Source organism: Argentina silus (genome assembly GCF_951799395.1).
Source record: "Argentina silus genome assembly, chromosome: 6".
In the NCBI taxonomy this organism is placed as follows: Eukaryota; Metazoa; Chordata; class Actinopteri; order Argentiniformes; family Argentinidae; genus Argentina; species Argentina silus.
This window is the reverse complement of record NC_139660.1, coordinates 17,593,018-17,613,518: the sequence shown is the minus strand read 5'-3', so window position 1 is coordinate 17,613,518 and position 20,501 is coordinate 17,593,018. Positions and strand designations below refer to the sequence as shown.

Genomic DNA, 20,501 nt, shown 5'->3' with positions numbered 1-20,501 from the left:
CCATCCCTGCCCCAGTGAGACTCACCCTCTTGTGGACATCATCGCTGCTGTCCTCGTACTTCTGCTGGATCCTCTCCTCCAGGAAGTAGATCCGCAGCTTCAGGCTGAAGTTCTCCTTCTTCAGGTCGTTCAGGTGCTGCGAGATAGTGCGGTAACCACGGAAACCGTTAGACATGATGACGGGTGTTTCACCGGGGGCAACTTGGCCCCCCATCAGTCCCGCATCTTGACTATATAGTAGCAATGACTGAAAATTCACTTTAACTTTAAAATACCAACAAAAAAAATAATTCAAAATGTATAATCCTAGTGTCTAACAACGTCTAACAACAATGTTAACATGAACACGGTCAAGCATGAAGTGACACAGTAAACCTGCGGGGAGGTCTGCCCCCTCGTTCTTGACGTGAGAGTGGGGGGAGGGTTGGGTAGAGGGATATCTCTGAGTGTTTCTTTTTTTAACATGGTGGAGTTATCCCAGGAATCTGACGCTAAGGCCAGTGAGTGAGGCAGACAGCTCACAGGCACTTGTTTGTGAGCTACTATAGCTGATCGCATTCTCAACCTCAGGAGAGAGTACGAGAGACTGAGAAAGACAGGAGAGATCACTGGGGTGTACTGTACATTATGTGTACATGATTACTAGGTAATAGTACTCCTATGTTGGAGAAGAACGATAGAGAGAAGTAGCTAATTTAAAATCCCATATTGAGCTGATCTATCTGATCTACAGTAGGAGTAGACAACTGCTTAGTGCCCTGTGACCCCCCCCTCTCCCTGTATGTATCCCCCCTGAGTTAACCCTCACTGGGCAGGGCAGAGCAGCTGCCTCCAAGGACCCCCAATGCTTATCCCATAAGGTTGACAAACACACATACAGACAGAGAGTGAATCACAAAGCACCCACATCAAATGAGCATGGACCACAAGTGCTGACTCAACACTGCAAATTCATACTCATCATGTTTACAGAAAAGCACATGAGACACAATCATCCACATGTGAAAACCATATGAGAGACGGGAGACTATTCGACCTGAGGGGGGCGGTATAGCTCCACTCTCCAGCCCTTTTCACCTGAGTTAGTGGAAACAAAACACTCCAAACTTGGGAATTCTGCACCGATCCAGGGCTATTTTTAGGAGCTGTCCCACTCTGGCTGTCGCTCTGGAATCCTAAACCGAGAACTAATGTGCACACAAGCAGTGTTGTCCCGTGTGGGGGGACAGTTGAGGAGACATACAGTATGCCTGAGCCAGTCAGAAACAAACACACACACACACCAATGAGGGAGTAGCTAGTTTACAAGGACTAATGTGAGTTGCCCAAAACCACATATAAACATTTAACTGTAAATACAGTATAGTTTATACTGTACACACATATCAATGGACTGTGGCTCATTGGCTCTGGGGTTGCCCAATGACTGAGTAGCTGAGACACAAACAGGTCAGCAATGTAGGCCATCCTCTTTGACAACACTGAACTCCATCTCACACTGCAGAGTTGGCGAAAACACCAATTCAACCATTACAGTCCAATTAGCAACCATTCAGAAGAGGAGATTGAATCTATTAGAAAACATACCCATGCAAGTCACTCATAGCACTTTCAAATGTCTGTTTATAGTCTAACACTGTGAAAAAGTGCACTGGAACATTTTCCAGACTACCCGTCCCGCACCAACTTGAAATTGTACCCCACTGTTTTATATTATTAGGGGGTATCAAGCCCCCCCATTATTACAATCAGAGTGGATTAAACCAACGCAGCCAAATATCTGGCTAGCAAACGCTCTTCAACGTCACACTGGGCAGCCACATCTCAAAGACATTTTCCAGCGGTGACGTTCCTCGTCAGTGGTGTCCCGTTCCCCTTCATTTGCATCTACCATAGACCGCTGTTGTGTTTCCATGGTGCCCCATGTCTGAGGCAGTCATAACAGTTTACTAACGCGTTCCTACTGTTTCATCCTCATGTCTGGAGCACTTTGGGGAATGGCACTGTGATAGGAGGAGAGGGATTCTTCTACTGCCAGCAATAAGAGCTCAATTATGCCAGTTCGATATTTTCCAACCTCGCTGGCAAGGCCTAGACCCGCTACTGCTCTTCTGAAGAGAGGCCTAGACCCGCTACTGCTCTTCTGAAGAGAGGCCTAGACCCGCTACTGCTCTTCTGAAGAGAGGCCTAGACCCGCTACTGCTCTTCTGAAGAGAGGCCTAGACCCGCTACTGCTCTTCTGAAGAGAGGCCTAGACCCGCTACTGCTCTTCTGAAGAGAGGCCTGTGCTCCCAGTCCAGCTAAGATATTTGCATGGTGATTTCATTACAAATTCGTCTTTAACTCGACTATGTAACAAGAGGCCTAGAGTAGATACAATACACACACACACACACACACACACACACACATAAAAAATATATGTATTGTACTTATACTATGTTAAGGAACAACCAGGTTCGTGGATAGGGCCTTGGACCTGATAACCTTAATGTGAACCAAATAAAGTCGGACCACATATAAAATTGGTACAAAAATGTAGTGGTTCATAAAAACTGTTCATAATAAAAATGACTGAAACTGGCAAACAGTATCTGCAATATATAATAAATTCATTATTTTCAAATGTCACCCTTATTATTAGAAATTAACAAGGGAAAAGGCCCAATGTGCTACTGTTCTCACACTGTTAACAAAAACACAAGTAATTACATCAAGCAATATTTAACAACCATGTAAAATAGTCTAATTGTTTTTCTGGGATGGCACTGTTTATTTCAATTTTTCCAACCCCATAATCATTACTTCTCACACCGCAGGAGCCATAATTATGCATATAAAATGTGGGCTGACAAGCAGAAAAACTGTTCTATGTTTGGACCTTATTTACAAGGAAAATAAATCAAGCGGAAAATGTAAATGTCTTCAAGGGCATCAAATGCCAAGGCAAAGACTAAAAAAAATATGTGACATTAAAGGGCCAATCTGGGATTGGTACATCAATTGCACTTCACTTGTAGACATTGATTGCTGAAGAATATAACTTATAAAAACCTTATGATATTAGTTAAACTGTCTTACCCCATCAAAACCCAAAATATACAGTAAGCTTGTTTTACTCCATTGTTTGTAAACAACATAATTGTACACACTTTGTAGCTTCAAAACATGGTTAAAACTATCATTTATCATGTCATAGATAGTCAGTCCTTGCATTCACAGCTCCGTCTATGCATTTGAGTGTGGTAATATTTCTTCAGCCCCATCCCTCAGCTGTTTACCAAAAAAAACGTTTTGTTATTGTTTGAATCCCAGATTGCCCCTTTAAGGTATGAGTCTGTAAGTCTCACAGGGCAGAGAGGAGTCTAAACAAGCATTTGATAATCAACATAAATTGGACTATTAGGATATACCATTACCAATAGCAGTCTCTCTGCTCTATAACCGACTCTCTCATGTACTGTAATACTATTGGGTTTTCAGAGCATCGCCAGCCTCACCCTGCATACCAAATTGATGTTCCACATTTGATCCTGGAAAGAATGAGCAACCCCCATACAGTGTACAAGTACTTAGCAAAATAATCACTACTACAGTTTATAAATACAACCCATTATTCATTCATTAAGAAAGTAAACCACTGTTTCACTGCTGTCTGGAACAGCTATCTGTCAGTCTCTCACGTCAACTTCTGTTACCATGGAAACCCCGGGAGTAAAAGAAGGTGACGGTGGATAACTGTGTTGTGCTTCACTTCTCCCTCTCTCATTAAGCAGCATGCTCCCCTCTCCCTCTCTCTCTCTGTCTCTCTCTCTCTCTCTCTCTTCATCTCTCCATCTCCCTTTCTCTTTCTCTGCTAAATGTTAAATCATTCCCAGATGTGGTGGCAAAGCTGGGTGCCAGTGGTATGTGAGTGGAGGATGGCGTAGTCGTAGTGTGATGGTGGTGGTGGTGGTGGTGGGGAGGGGCTCTCTCATAGTAGTGCCAACCTCCCATCAGGGGTATGGTGGTACTGGTGGGGGGTGGGGTGGGGGCCTTGGATTACTTTTCCAGCCAGCCTGCCAACCTCACTATGGTTAGAAAAGAACCCCTATGGCACATCACCCTCACTGCTCCCAACCACCACAAAAACAGCCTGAATCAACCCCCCCCCCCCACACACACACACGCATACATACACCACGCACCACTATCAGCCCTACCACACAACACCTCTAGGTCTCCACAAACACACATATATACACACACACACACACACACACACACTCACACATACACAGACACACACTCACACCCACTCCTTCCCACACCCCTGCCTCGCTGCAGGCACACAGCCCACATCCCTGCCTGTGCTCCATGGGGGCTAGGACAGGGGTAGAACCCCGCGGTTGTGGAAAAGAGCGGGTCACACGCTAGGGCTTAGCGAGCCGTCGCCCGCCTCAGTGTTTGGTTACAGGCGTCGCTGTGTTTCCATAGCTATTTACTTTCGACACTGTTGTTTGGGCTTTATGGTGCCAAGTGAGAGAGAGGCATGAAATAAAACAGGATTTAAATCCCTTGAAAAACACAAACCCTTTGGAGCAGCCATGTATGCGGTCAGGTCTGTTCATACTGTCTGGTCTGACCAGAGCCTTCTGAGGGGTAAAGAGGGAAACGTCCAAGAAACGTTGGAAACGACACTGGGCTTCTCCTAGTATTGCTTACAGTTGATGTCATGTGTTTTTTTGGGGAGAGGAGAGTAATAAATAGTGTAACTAATTCAGGGCAGCCGGGTCTCTGAGCGTCTGGATGACCTACTGGGTCTAATCAATGAGAGGACACGTCCACTTCTCTGTCGACGCTGCATTAAACCCATGCTTTATATCAACCCCCTGCTAGATATCAACCCCCTGCTAGACATGCACATTAACACCAGGTGGAACTCAACCGTCCCTGACCGCACCATTTACTGGACGGGTAGACTTTAAAGCTGGAATCGAATCCGGGCTCGGGAGCGTTCTGTTGGCCCCGGATCAGATGCTCCAGCACCGGTCCCCCTGACCCAGGCTGTCTGTGATACCCGACCCCCGGAAGTGAGCCTTTCCCTGAGTAGACCGTGACAGATGGCCCCTGGCCTGGAGCTCCAGTCCACGGTGCAGAGTGATACTCCCAGTGAGGGCAGTAGGGCCCTGCTCCTGAGGCTAACACGGCTGCTGTTGCTAATGCTGCTGCTGGGCCAAGGAGGAAAACAACTCAGCACAGCTCTTCTCTGGGACAGTATACTCAGTACTGTGTTTAAATGGTTTTTTTCTGCTTCCCCTCATTTGAATTTTATTCAAAGGGAGTGACCTTTAGGATTTACCTCGAGGCTATTATATAGCCTGCGGGTGTGTGTGTGTGTGTGTGTGCATAAGTGTGTCCGCATGTGAGTGTGTGTGCGTGTGCGTGTGCGTGTGCGTGTGCGTGTGTGCGTGCGTGTGTGCGTGTGCGTGTGTGTGAGAGTTCTGGGCCCAGACTGCTCCTGGGACAAACCTGGCTGCTGTTGCTAGTCCCGTTGCTGGGCTAGGGAGAAAAACAACACAGCACAGCTCTGGGACAATACACTCAATAATAATGTGTTTGCCATATCCACCTCTTCTTATTTGGAAGTTATCATTGAAAGGGGGCTACGGGGATTTCCAGGACTTATTTTATTTTATTGAACCTGTATTTATCCAGTATTTATCAAGGGAGACTTTCTAGCTCTAGGACATTGGCTCTGTGTGTGTGTGTGTGTGTGTGTGTGTGTGTGTGTGTGTCTGTGTGTGTGTGTGTGTGTGTGTGTGTGTGTGTGTGTGTGTGTGTGTGTGTGTGTGTGTGTGTGTGTGTGTGTGTGCACGCGTGTCGACATGTGCATGTGGCTGCGCGTGCGTGTGCGTGTGCGTGTATGTATGAGTGTGTGTGTGAGAGAGAAGCTAAGGCCCGGACGTGTCTGGACTCAGATCTGACGTGGCTCTTTCATACCGCTCCTTCCATTCAGAGGTGTGACCGCTGTGAGTCAGCCAGACAGGAAATGACATCATGGGGGGTGGGGGCAGGCAGCATCAATGCAAAGATAAAAGCCGAAAATATTGTGGACTGGGGGTTAGAGCTGGGGTTGGAGGGAGGGGGAGGGGGAGAGGGAAGGGAGGGAGGGAGGGAGGGAGGGAGGGAGGGAGGAGGTGGAGGCTAAGCACCTCTTTCCATTAAGACTCTCTGATCCATCTGGGGGCCGAGGACCCACATAGAGAGGAATATGGAGGAGGGTGGGGGGGACATCGGCGATTAGGGGGGGATATGTTACCTTCATAGAACAAAAGGATGACATCAGCGTACTAAGGGGAAAGTTAAAGACCACATCTTCAATCACAGAGACATGTGATGGAGCTCTCTCCGTCTGCCTCTCCTCCACTCCATCATCCCCCATACACACACACAGTCAGGCTCTGCATCTGGCTGTAATAACCAGCAGTCCAGTCCAGACAACCAGCAGGAGCTTACAGTAGAGCGAGCATCTCCATCAGTAAACAGAGCTTAGGTGAGACAAGACCACATCCTGTACAGCTCTCTAATGTCCTCTTGTGTCCTCTACGCTGGCTGGAGATACAGTATAACAGGAAGTGATTATGAAGCCATTTTGGGGTTTCGAGTGTCCAGGTTCTACTGATTCTCATATCACAGTTGGAGCCTTCTTTCTTTTTTCGAAAAAGACGACCGGTAAACCCCCCCCCCCCTTCTTAAAAACACACCCACACTGATCAATGGATCAGAGGAAAGATACCCGCCCCGCCCCTCCCCTTTCATTCTCCCCCTCAACACACTCTAAACACACACTCTGGCCCACTCTCTCTCTCCCCTGGCCCCAATCAATAGCTTCCTCTGTGCACACATAAACTAGACCATCACAGTCCTGACCCTCTGCCTCCACACACTTCATCTGCCTCCCCGCACTCTTCACAGGGAAAACTAGACTAGAGCGAGAGAGGCAGAGAGAGAGAGGCAGAGAGAGAGAAGGGGGAGAGAGTAAGAAAGAGAGAGAGCGAGAAAGAGAAAGAGGGAGAGAGAGCGAGAGAGAGATAGAGAGAGAGAGAGGGAGAGAGAGAGAGAGAATATGAGCTAACCGTCTATAGTCAAATGCTGCTGCTGCTGACTGCAATTTGCTGACTGTTGGCCCTCTGATTGGAAAAGGCTTGATTTCTGCTTGAGTGTTAGGACAGGATCCCACTAAGCTAGCTACTCTTTCGCTAAGTCATCTTTCTCAATGTCGACACACAGTAAAACACAGAGACGCGAGTCAGCAGTCATAATCAGATTACGTCAATTACTCCATCTAAAATCAGCACTTACCACGTCACAGGTCTACACAGGAACAACAATAAAACATAGACCTAAAAGTCTGAACAAGATTAGAATAACATCATTTTACTACTGTATCTGTTGCCTGTTATTTGTAATCCAATACTCTTAGATCCAATACTCAGTAGATAAAACATTACCTGATCTTACTACAGTACCCTTTATTAAACCTCTACACAGTCTGTGTTGTTACGATCAACCAAATACTTTCCATGGGTTTGTGTAAGCAACGATGAACACATTGTGCATAATCATAAAAGCCTGTATTTCATGTTACGGGGGAAGTTGTGCTTTCTGGAAAGCGCTGGTTTTCCCAGGGACATATTTCAGAGGGTAAATCTGTCTCTGATTCTGAGTGTTTATGGTGGGTCTAAATTATGGTATCAGGTTCTCTCCGACCCAAACCGCTGCCAACTGTCATGAACCCTCCCACCGGCCGCTTTTGTCTCTAGCAGACGTGTAACCCAATCTAGCCCCCAGTTTCTCTCTATTCGCTTCGATTCATTTTGCCGAAACAGGGAGAGCACTTTTGAAAAAACAAACATAAACTGGGAACAAAGCAGATTTTTGCCCCAAATAGAAAGCGGAGGAAATGCCGCTGGCTGAACAGTTTTGTGAATGAAGCCCAGCTGACAAACAAGAGAGGGACAGGGATACCACAAACCTCAAGATCTGTGTGTCTGTATGTGTGTGTGTGTGTATGTGTGTGTGTGTGTGTGTGTGTGTGTTTGTGTGTGTGTGTGTGCGTGTGTGTGTTTGTATGTGCGTGTGTGCGTGCGTGCGTGCGTGCGTGCGTGCGTGCGTGTGTATCTAACTCAAAGGCAGCCAGTGAACTGGACCCTCACATAGGCACATCCTTCCATATGTAGCAGAGGTGATTTGGATTACCCTCATCACGAGGGGACAGCTTAAGTGTCACCCTCAGACCTTGAGGATATCCTCTTGGCTTAATGGTAGGCGCTTGGGTCTTCCACCCAGGTCTGAACCCTGGCAGTAACATATACAAAACATGGTAATGACAGGGAGTTGCAAATAGACATATCGAAATGTGCTCATCTGGCAAATGAACCACAGACAAACTGGGCTTACCATGAAAATGCAATGCCAAATTCATCCAAGAGGTGGCAATATCACAGAGAGCAATGAGAAAACAAATCCAAATAGGAATAAACCCCACTAAAACTCACTACCCCTGCAACTAAAGTGATAAACAAAAACATTGGGCTGTAAACAAGTTCTCAGATAAACATCCCTAGTCACAAAGAATATATGCCCGTCCTCCGATTTCTACCTCCACCAGCCTCCCCTGATACAGATGTATGTATGGATAAGTGAATGCACGCAAAGGGCCGGGCACGTGTACAGTACAGTAGGCTATACTGTATGTGTACTGGAGCCATGCCCTCCTTTGTTCAGAAATCAAAGGGACACAGAGCCCAGCCCTGAGGGCCCCACTGCACTGAACCATCAGTTGGCTGGATGAGATGAGACTGTATAATGGGGCCCAAGGTAGGAGTCAGGGGGAGGGAGAGGGGGAGGAAGAGGGGCAGGGAGGGGGAGGGGGAGGGAGAGGGAGGGGGAGGGGGTGGGAGAGGGGGAGGGAGAGGGAGAGAGAGAGAGAGAGAGAGAAGAAGAGGGGAATAGAGGGAGAGGATAGTGGGTTGCACGGTCTCTGCTCGCAGAGGGGGAGGGGGAGAGAGAGAGGGAGAGGGAGAGGGAGAGGGAGAGAGAGAGGAAGAGGGGAATAGAGGGGGAGGACAGTGGGTTGCACGGTCTATGCTCGCATTATTTTCTATAAAGGGCACATCTGTAGAATTACACATTAACACAGATGTGGATACAAACACACAAATACCCAGACGTGCACACACACACATACACACACACACACAGTCTTTTGTTTCTTCATTCACAGACAGCCACAGCTCTCCATAGTCTGTAACTGGGATCACTCAGGACTCCCTCAGGTATTGCAAAATGCAACAAAACACAACCTGGTCAGCATATCGCCATTACAAAGCCTACAAAAAACGTCACTCAACTAGCTGATTCTTGGGAACATTTGGGGACTTTGGAAGAGATTTATTGACCAATGCGCAAAAACCTGTATCTCTACCTCATTCCAAGAAAGGCATCCAGCTTAGTGCTCTCCAGTGTGCTCCGATCGTACATAACCCTACAATGAGGTTAGAGTGTACAAAAGGTTCTCTCCCTCTGTGGTGGCATCTCAAAAGTCTTTCCTTGCTTCCTTGTGTCCTCTCTCGTCGCCTCCTTCTCAAAACACATTGGAGGAGAAGGTCCAAGGAGGAGACATTTTAAGAGTTGGCCACGGGTCTCTGTGTGGGCTGCGTTCACCAACATTAAGCCTGTTTACGTAACCTCTGCTCCTCTGCTGTCAGAGCAACAGTTAGGCCCTCAGTGTGTTGTAAACTGCCATATGATTAAGTTAAGGACAACACACACTGACTGCCATATGATTAAGTTAAGGACAGTGCAAACTCTGCGTATGGTGATTTAAGGACACGCAGTCCAGTCAACATTTAGTGGCTTTGAATCTTTTGAATATTCTGAATGTTTAGGATTTTATGGCTTAAAAACTATTTGGATAGCAAGCATGTTGCACTCCACGGGACACTAACCACACTGTTGTACCAATAATTTGTATCGAGGATTCGGAACATATCCAGTCAATCTTTTTGTTGCTTTGTAAACTGTCTATCACCTGTTACAGTTATTGTATAAAACTCCAAATATTACCAAACATTGTGGCATCGTCTCCATAATACATTCACCGTCTGTAAACCCAGAACTCTGGAGGAAAAGCTGGCCTTCATTTTCTCCATTTTACCTTTATCTGACAAATTAAATAAGCGTTTGTTCATCTGGTTCCTATTATGGCCTCGTTAGGGATAATTGGGCTGGTATTTACAAACAGCATTACTCCATCCTGGCTGGCCACGGCTGTGCTGAGCTGGGCCGGGCCGGGCTGGGTTAGATTCAGTACCTGCCATAAGCTTCCCAGTCCAGCCCTCCACCACATCCTCAGCAGGGGCTGCAGCAGCAGCTTTAACAAGGAGTTTTGATGGTTCAATTCTAATGTTTCATTGGCAGTGAAAATATTTTCACAGGGGTGGAGAGGGTACTTGAGCAAAGTTGTAAAAGAAAAAGAACAACTCTGATATGTTTTAAAATGGGATTACTGCCATTTTGGAGAATCACAGGCGATTTCACTCACAAGAGCGGGGGAAGGACTTGCAGAACAACATGAGCTCATTACCACTTAAGTATCCCTGGGACAGAAATGTCCTGCGAGTCACATTGAGGGTCATTATACCTATGACCTCAGCCAACAACATGGGGCTGTGAGTCACACTGGACAGACAGACAGACACACTGAACAACAGAACAGCTTGTTCCTGCTCAAATGGCATTACTGGCTGAATGGAGAATGGAGAAGTTTGGATGGTTGGGTGAAAAAGACAGAGAGTGAGAGAGAGAGAGAGCGAGCGAGAGAGAGATGGAGAAAGATGGAAGGAGGGAGGGTGGGAGGGAGGGAGGGAGAGGGAGACAGAGACAGAGAAAGAGACAGAGACAGAGACAGAGACAGAGACAGAGACAGAGACAGAGACAGAGACAAAGACAAAGAGATAGAATAAGAGCCATGGGAAAAAATGGAGAGATGAGATGGAAGGACTCAGGTAGCCAGAAGTGAGAAGGAGGTTGATGAAAGTCAGGAGTAGCTCTGCTCCTGGTCTTCCTCTTTCTCTCTGCAAGCAATTACACCATTTATAGGATCCCTAACAGACAAGTCATACAGGCTTACCAAGAAGCACCTGCCCTGCCTTACCAGCACAACCTCGCTGTTTCAACACCGCATTCTAATCTGACGCTTCCAGGAACCTCTCATTGGATATAAATGGTGACATATGGGGCCAAGCACACAAGGTTCCAAGTTTTGACTTTCTTATTCATCTCTCTCTCTCTGGTCTTTTTTTGGCGAGCGGGTGAGTTTTCTCTGGTATGTGAGGAGGAGTGTGGAAGGCGTGAGAGAGGGTTGTGTCTGTCTGTTGACTCGAAGGCCTGTCTGCACATGTCCCCTTCTCAGGCAGAACAGAGAGCATCTCCAGCCCTGCCTCACACAAACACACACACACACACACACACATACACACACACACACACACACACACACACACACACACAGCCTTGACTCTGCCTCTGATTACACACAGATTTGGTCATTACAAGCCCACAGAAAGACACTATAAAAGAATAACAAATGGTGTCCATCAAACGGTCCATCACAAATGGGTTACTACACCCAGCACGTTGATCTAAAACACACCTACTGGATCTACGGCAGGAAGGGTGTGCCTGAAATAACACGAGAGATTATTAGATATTAGTCTGTCATATATCTCAAGGCTAAAAAGTGTTTCATATAAAATATAAAATGTTTCCTTCCTGCTTAACTAATAGGTGTTTGTGACGAGGAGACTATATGACAATATATGACTTCAGTGTTTAAAACATTCATTCTGTACAGGATCCAAGATAATCTGATACAGTAGATGTCCAACCAAATGTGTTCCCTGAGTTAGTGTCGGTGAGACAGTAAACCCAGGGCACAGTTCTTAGTTGGCCGTCGCCCCTCCAGTCCTGGGCTATATTTACGACGTGACTCACGGACAGGAGATATATCGCAGTTGGCATGTCAAACAGACAGGACACGTTTAATCACACACACTTTGCCACTATAATCTAAAACGGTTGACGTTTTTTCGACTTTCTTTCAGAAACTAACTGCCATCATTCCTGCTGTCACTCAGGTGCGGGGCCAGCAGGTCACTTAATAGCTCCTGCCTCGTTAAATCAGCAGATCTGACTGTAATGTTTACTCTCTCGCTCCTCGGCCGTTTTCTCCCAAAGCTTTTGGAAGGTGATTGGTCAGATTTAGTGAGTGTGGTTTTCTGACTCTCTGACCCTGGTAAAAAAGGTTTACTTTATTGTACAGTAATTGCAGGATCCAGCCTGCCACTAAGTACAAGAGTGATTCATAAAAATACATTTTTCTTTTTTGTGTTTGTGAAATCGTTTCCATATGATCCGTAGACAGAGGGGAAATGTGGAAATACAGAACATAAATACATCTCTGCAAAAAAAAAAATACACACACACACACACACACGCACACGCACACGCCCGCACACACACTCACACACACACATACACATACACACACCTCCTCTCTCTGTGACACAAACTCATAGTGAGGTGCATCGCCTACAGCTGTGTTGTAAAGCTGATTTCATGCTGGCATGTCACATCTATGACAAGAGACACAGGGTCCAACTCAAGCACCACAACACACTATCAGACCACCTCCCATCAGAGCCATTGAGACGGCCGTTTACATTACAGCAAGCTGGAGTTCCACCAACCAAACTCAGAGATATAGACACATCTAATAACCATGATATTACCGATGGTATTACCAGTGGAAGTGAGGAGGCAGATTACCTCCAACACATTAACTCAACAATTATCATCCATGACCGACACCATGATCAACTCAATATGGCGTCTCTGACCCACTGGAGAGGACCGCAGATTTACTGCTCATGCCTGGGATCAATTAAACAGTCTATGTCTACTCTCTCTCCCTCTTTCTCCACTCACTCACTCACTCAGTCACACACACACACACACACACACACACACACACACACCACTTCACTGGCAATAAAAGCTATTGAAACTAAATGTATCTGGAAGGCCTCCGCTATCAGAGAATAATAACCTCCTAATCACAGAGGAGAGAGACAGAGAGACCGACAGAGAGAGAGACAGAGAGAGAGAGAGAGACAGACAGAGAGAGAGAGAGAGAGAGAGAGACAGACTAACTCAAACCAGATTTCTCTGCCCCAAGGAAAATGTCTATATACCTCCTTTAAAGGTAGACGAGGGATAGGACGGTATGATGAACACTATACCTACTTTCGGCAGCCAGTGTGTGTTTATGCACTAGTGTGTGTGTGTGTGTGTGTGTGTGTGTGTGTGTGTGTGTGTGTGTGTGTGCACACGTGCCTGTGTATGTGTATGTGTGTGTGTTTGTAAGAGGTTTGGCGCCAGTGTGTGTGTGTGTGTGTGTGTGTGTGTGTGTGAGAGAGAGAGAGAGAGAGGAAGAGGAAGAGAGCTAACTATACTCAGAGAGGATGTTGTAGAAAGATCAGCAGGAATGTGAGCTGATCTGTATTGATCTCAGCCACTCAGCCAGACTCCTGCTCCAGTGAAACTTGAGACAACCGGCGTAAGCATCCCAATTACCAAGGGCAACCAGGTCTGAGGTCTACATCATAAATCTGAACGAAGGCACAGGCTACTCAGCACTGGGATGGTCAATCAAGACACACACACACACACACACACTGTCTGTCAATCATACTGACTGTAATTCCTGAGCAGAATAAAAAGGATTTTCACAGAAATACTTAAAGATAACCTGCTGAACTATGAGTATGAATGTGATAGTTACTGTTGTGACATATCTGTTATCAACCAGTAAGCCTTTGGCACTAAGGATTTTTATTCGTGCCTAGTACATTACTTGCTGGTAATAATAACAGTATTAGTCCCCTTTCACTCCAGTCCTACCGTCCCTGTTCATGTTTTACAGCATCATCACAAGCAACCAGAGCAACAAGCCACATAGAGCAGTGACTTCACAGCCAACAGCTTGAGGGTCTGGAGCACTGCACCATTCAGGGAGAATAGTGACCTATTTTCATATGGCATAACAAAAACTGAGAGAGAGAGAGAGAGAGAGAGAAAGCTGGAGAGATTGTGCATTAATAGTGTCTTCGTATTAATATTCAACCCAGTGCGCTGCAGGGCTGCGTGGTTTTGTGTGGGTGTACTGTACGTATGGCACACAGCACACTGCTGCCACTCGACTGAGCAGTAATTCTGCTTTGACAGACCTTTCACGAATGTGGCTTTGGAGTAGTGAACATTCAGAATAAGGGCAGAATAACAGATTAGCAATTGTAATTTGTCCTGAGGTTTTAATGGCCTAAATTATACGCAATCCCCCCTCTTATATCAATTTAAGTGTCTCTGTGGTCGGTTTGAATTCACATTTATAGGCAGGCATATGCTTTCAATCTCTCAAATGGACTAATAAATGCTATTTGAGAAAGGGTATTTTGATTTTCTGATATTTTTTGGAAACCTCAGGATTGCAGTCCAGGGATGTTTGACAGTTACAAATGCTAGTCTGGCAGGTTCATGTTTCTATGAGCTAGCAGGGGGAAGATTGACTCTTTAAATGGACACAAATGTGGAAAGAGGACACATGTATGCACACATGTGTGTGCGCACACCACACACACACACACACACACACACACACACACACACACACATCACACCACAACACAGCACAGCATGCCACAGCATGGCACAGCAAAGGCAGTAGTTTAACCTGGATCCATTTATTCTCTTCCATTAAGACAACAGAACCAGTCTAACTGCAAGCTTAAGGAAATAATATCACTGGTTCCATTGCCAAAGAAACTGTGGCATATTAAACTGCTGTGAGACATAAACATGTTTCAAAACAAATCTACTCTTTACAGTATAGTTTTTGTCAGTTGCTTCAACCATTTGTATGAAACTGAAGTTCACATGCCCACAGCATAACATGCCTGTTTTAGGAAAATTTCCAGCACAAACAATGAAAATGTTAAGCATTAACAGAACTCTCTACATACGACACAAACATCTATTGAGAAAGTGTTGACAAACAAAACTGAATTATTTCCTTACAGCATACAGGAATTTCTCCCATTACTGTAAATCTCTACTCCATAAATATAAACTCGTGTTGCTCAACAGTTCAACTAACAATCAGCCTGTAATCACAAATGAAATAAGTCATCAGCAATATAACATGTGGCTTGGCAGACAGGAGAAAATCCATTTAAGTGCATTTTGCAAAAGAACTGTGGTGTTTTGGAAAATGTGTTAACTGTTTCGGGGAACGTGTTAATAGTTATGAAAAGCTGAATACTGTTTCAAGACATTTCGAGAACAACTGTCATAAACTGATCCTGTGAAACTTTTATGAATCAGTGTCCGTTGAAGTCCGTTGATCACCATTTTGAATATGAAAATGTATGCAAATGAGAGCCCAACGCTGGAAACCCACCCAACACTGTGTCACCCTGAATACAAATACATGAGAAATGTGACATCTGTTTGAGTAACGCACAATTCAACTGGTATTGACAACCCCTGACACAGAGAGCCATTAAAAACACCCAGACCACCTCTGTCACGTATCATAGGTAAACATTCACTCCGCCTCCATTCTCTGGCCCACTACGTGTTGCCATCCAGATGTATGTAGTGTGTGTGACTAGCCTGAGCTCCCCTCCCCCTGTCCCTCTCTCTATCTGCATAGCGTGACTCGTTCTCCCTCTGTTGAAGTCTGCCTCTGTCACAGCGGGCAGACTTCAAAAGGAAGCCACCGTCGCCTCCAGAGCCAACACAGACAATCCGCTTCCGAACACGTACACACACACACACACACACACACACACACACACACACACACACGCATGCGTGCGCACACACAAACACACACACACACACACACACACACACATACACACATACACACAAACACAGAGGATCCGCTCCCGACCCAGCTCCCGTGATGCAGTGCTAGTGTTAGTTTTGGGGAATCTGCACTGGGAATACCAAGCCTTGGATTATATACCATTCCCGATGCCTCTACCAGTCTCCCTTTCACCATGTTGCTGCACCCTTCTAGCCCCCTCCATCCCCCCTAACCTCCTATTTAAACCCCCCCCCCACCACCCCCACCCCCACCCCCCCCCCCCCTCCTACAGCCTTGTCCTTCACTATGGGGTAAGCACGGTAATTGAGGTGAGTACCTCTAGAGTTATATCAGAGCCATAATAGCCTGGCAGCGGTCCCAGAACCCATTACACTGGCAGGGAACCAGGAGGAGAGGGTAACTAGCCGTCCCCATCCACAAGCATACCAGGCACATAGGATACACTTCATATTCACAACACAACACAGCTGCACAGCCTCACAATCACAATATGGTCCATTTAAATGTTCAGGAACACTCAAGTATGTGTTAAAAGTGTATGTGTGTATGTGCATGTATTTGATCATGTTGATCCCTCGGTATGTGGGTTTGAGTCCTTTGGGGGAGTTGTTTGAGTGTGTGTGTGTGTGTGTGTGTGTGTGTGTGTGCGTGTGCGTGTGCGTGCGTGCGTGCGTGCATGCGTGTGTGTGTGTGTGTGGGTGGGCTACTTTATTGAGGGAGGGAGGGCAATGATCGGGACTGAGGGAGCCAACTGGATTTTTTATTACTCAAATATACTGAGGTTCAGTTACCACATAATCATCCCAAACACACCTAAACACCAGGTAACAGACAACACAGACAGGCCTAAACATGTATTTCCATGAACACACAGTGAGTTAGACTAGTATTAAAGTACTTGACAGAGCGAGAGGACTTGTCCTTACCTGTTCAAACTCTCTGAGGCTGTGCGTCTGCAGAGGAGGGCCTTTTTCCATATCATCACATGAGATATCTGGGAGAAACAAGAGAAACAACTAGTTAAAAACCAAGAGAGTAGGTTGAGACTATAGTCATACAAGCTTATTAGGTTTATTATTAATAAAAAACACCTTTGGGCTCTTTACAGACCATCTCTCAGATCTTATACCGGAGGAGTTCTGATAAAGCTCAGGCTCATTAAAGCCTTATTAGAGTTGGATATATGGGCTGTGTCACCCTGCATAACCGACATGGTATGTTCCAATCCAGCTGAAACTGCTCCAAAAAGGCCATAAGAAGGGTCCCGGCCAAACTTCCCCCTCCAAATAAATGCCAGGAACATTCCCAGAAAAATCCACACAGGGATACAATGATGTGTGTTTTATTCCTTAAGAAGGGCTGTTTGGCGCTTGCTGGAGGGGGGGGGGGGTTTAGAAGGGGGGCAGAGGGGCAGGTCCCGGGGGGCATAATCAGAGAACCATTGGCAGAGCTGACAATTCTGACAGTTCTTTAAAATCGCGGCACGAGCTCATTAAAGATTATTAAAAATCTGTTCTGTAACATGTACAGAGGATGTGTCCTGGATTGGGGCCTGGAGTTTAACTGCAGCATGGTAAAGGCCAGGGTACAGAAAACATACTGTACACAACACCGACATGAATGACGCCAGCACAGTGCCAAACACGCACACTGAAGTACACAGGGGATGAGGGCGCATTCAAACTCTTTCTTTTACTCCGAGTAATTGACAGAGGCATTAGCTGTAAAGTTCAGTCTAACAACTAAATGGTCTAAACACAGCCTTGTATGGACTGGGTGAGAGGAGTGAAAATGCAGTGAAATGTTGATTTAACAAGAGAGGACAGGAGAAAAACAGCATGATGAAAAGACAATATGAAAAATCCCCTTTGTGTGAGAAATATGGATCACTGCAGCGTGAAATACTGCCAGATTCAGAGAGAGAGAGAGAGAGAGAGAGAGAGAGAGAGAGAGAGAGAGAGAGAAGGGCAAAAAGAAAATACATGACATAGATTGAATAATAGGCGTAAACTAATAAAGAGAGAAAGAAGAGAAGGCAAAGAAGAAAAAAAAGGTGAAGACAGAGTGAGAGAGATATATTGGAACAGACAATTGGAGCATATGTGAATGTCCGCTCACCACTCACGCCTCCAATACTCTTAGGCCGGCCCTCTCTGTCTCCAGCGTAGTGCCTGAAACAGGAGACAGGGTTTTAGACAAAACACACACTTCATATCATACTATACTATATATATATCACCTCTGTTAGGCTGGGGAACAGTAGAAACCCCTCACATGTGGTGTGACTGTGCTAATGTGCTTGTGCTAGTCAGATAATATTAGAAGGTAGTGAAAGAGTAGAGTTGGCACTATGTAAAACATGGCGGGAGGAGACCTTCTCACTGGCATGTCAGAGACAGACAGTACTCACACACTGGTGGTGGAAACTGAGTCAGTGGCAGCAGACTCTGAAGTCTGTGTGTGTGTGTGTGTGTGTGTGTGTGTGTGTGTGTGTGTGTGTGTGTGTGTGTGTGTGTGTGTGTGTGCGTATGCAGCAGTGACTAAGGTACCATGCTCTTGTTTGAACCAGTTTGATCACATGTTCAACTGCAAGTCTATCTGAGACTGGTTTGATCTGAATGTGTTTACATGTGAGACCCATTCTATTAAATGTATTATTATATTATATACATGTATATATGATATGCCTATATGATTTACATGTATCAATTACATTATATTTACAGTCCATGCATTTATGAAAAAGATGCCTACTGTTTATAATTTGTCTAGTATATCCAACAATATCCCTACTGCTTCCTTGAATATTCAATTCAATGCCATTAGAGCCATTAGACCACACTAAAAAGCCACACTGGGTTGTAAACCCTCATTTGAGTGAGTAAGGATCACAGGAACACAAAGGCTGTCATCAATGGAGGCTCATAATGATCCCTCTCCATTCTCTGTGAACACAAGCCCTCACAGGGGAAATAACAGCGATAGCTTGAGCTGGGCTCCATGTGCTTGTTTTACAGCAGCTAGCTATAGATGGCTCCTCCCCTGGGAGAGATGGGACATCTAAGACCAGGTCAGAATGACCAGAGCTACGGAGAGGCACAGGGGAGAACCTCCAACCATGACAAGGCACTATAGGGACAGCTGAGAAATGCATGGTGGAAGAGAGAACAGCTGGCCCTGTTCTGTGTGTTTGTGTGTGCGTGTGTGCGTGCGTGCGTGCGTGTGTGTGTGTGGTAGCTAAATAAGCACTAAGACAGAACTTGTTAAACGGCTTACTCATCAGCACCTGGCCTGAGAACCAGGGAAAAAACACTAACACATGGAAGTGGAAAATAACTGAACAGAAACTTATTTCATTCCAGTGACCTCCAATAGCTGTCATTTTGAAACCTATTTGCCATAAACCTAGCCCTCCCAACAAGCAGGAACAGATCAAACTCATTTTTCCAATCGCTGATGATGCAACGATAATTAATAAAACCGACCTCATGATTTGAGCTCTCTCACATACTGCACACACAGTCATCCATGAGAGTGATTACCGGAGTAGGGCTTTTAGAGCGGCAGGACACAAAGCCCTCATAAAAAAAGAGATCAACACAAACTGCTACCTGCAACAGCATTCCTCCTCAACTGCTGCTGAAGAACAGCGTCAGATAGACATTTTTCTTTCAACCTGCACATTCCAGCTAGTACCTACACACAACTAAACCTTCAAGTTGCTATTCCGTTTAACCTTCATCCACATGTACAGCATATTATTCGTACCACCACATTCAACACCTTACCTGCCCCTGTACAGAAATCCACTCATGTCCAGACCACATCAACCTCACGCATGGGTGGGTAAAAGCAAAACAAAGCAAAGCGCTGGGGAGTCCACAGATTCAAACGGCAGGGTTTCCCATTCCGACCAACGATCTTTCCTCAGTATAGATCCTCCTCAGTGAGAGGCAGTCCTCTTCGTCTCCATAGCCTCAGAGCAGTCACCACAGTCAGGCAGCCCGGACGCACTGCTCCCTGAGGTGAGAGCCAGGGCTCCAACCAGTCATTTGACGTGGCAGGGCCAGAGACAGAGAGAGACAGCCAGGCGTACAGGGCCTCTGCACACACTGGTCAACAGCACCGGAGCAAAGGTACACACAGAGACCGAGAGCGAGTGTGTGTGTGTGTGTGTGTGTGTGTGTGTGTGTGTGTGTGTGTGTGTGTGTGTCTCGTTTAGCATGAAAGACAGATCTGTTCCAGCACGCTCCCAAACAGGCGCTTCTGTGTGTGTGTGTGTGAGTGTGTGAGTGTGTGTGTGTGTGTGTGTGTGTGTGTGTGTGTGTGTGTGTGTGTGTGTGCGAGCGTGTGTGTCTAGTACTGCATGTACACAAACCCACCAAAGGCCTTCCTGCCTTTGCTTACGCAACACCCTTTCAATTCAATTCACCTCTGGCATTTTGACTTCAGGGTGGAGAAGAGGGAAGACACCTGTGCGTGTGCATGTGTGTGTGTGTGTGTG

The 20,501-nt window shown here is 46.0% G+C and overlaps 1 protein-coding gene across 2 annotated transcripts in view; it reads right to left on the bottom strand.

Moving 5' to 3' along the window:
* Positions 1 to 20,151, bottom strand: part of pde4dip (phosphodiesterase 4D interacting protein) — a 58,647-nt gene extending 38,496 nt beyond the window's left edge. For both annotated transcript variants that reach the window (XM_083672188.1, XM_083672189.1), the window contains exons 1-4: positions 19,786 to 20,151; positions 18,116 to 18,168; positions 16,924 to 16,991; positions 26 to 136 (exon numbers count right to left, since the gene is read on the bottom strand). In XM_083672188.1, coding sequence (XP_083528314.1) covers positions 26 to 136; positions 16,924 to 16,991; positions 18,116 to 18,168; positions 19,786 to 19,811 — 258 coding nt within the window. In that variant the 5' untranslated portion in view covers positions 19,812 to 20,151. The remainder of the gene's footprint in view (positions 1 to 25; positions 137 to 16,923; positions 16,992 to 18,115; positions 18,169 to 19,785) is intronic.
* Between the last annotated feature and the right edge of the window lie 350 nt (positions 20,152 to 20,501).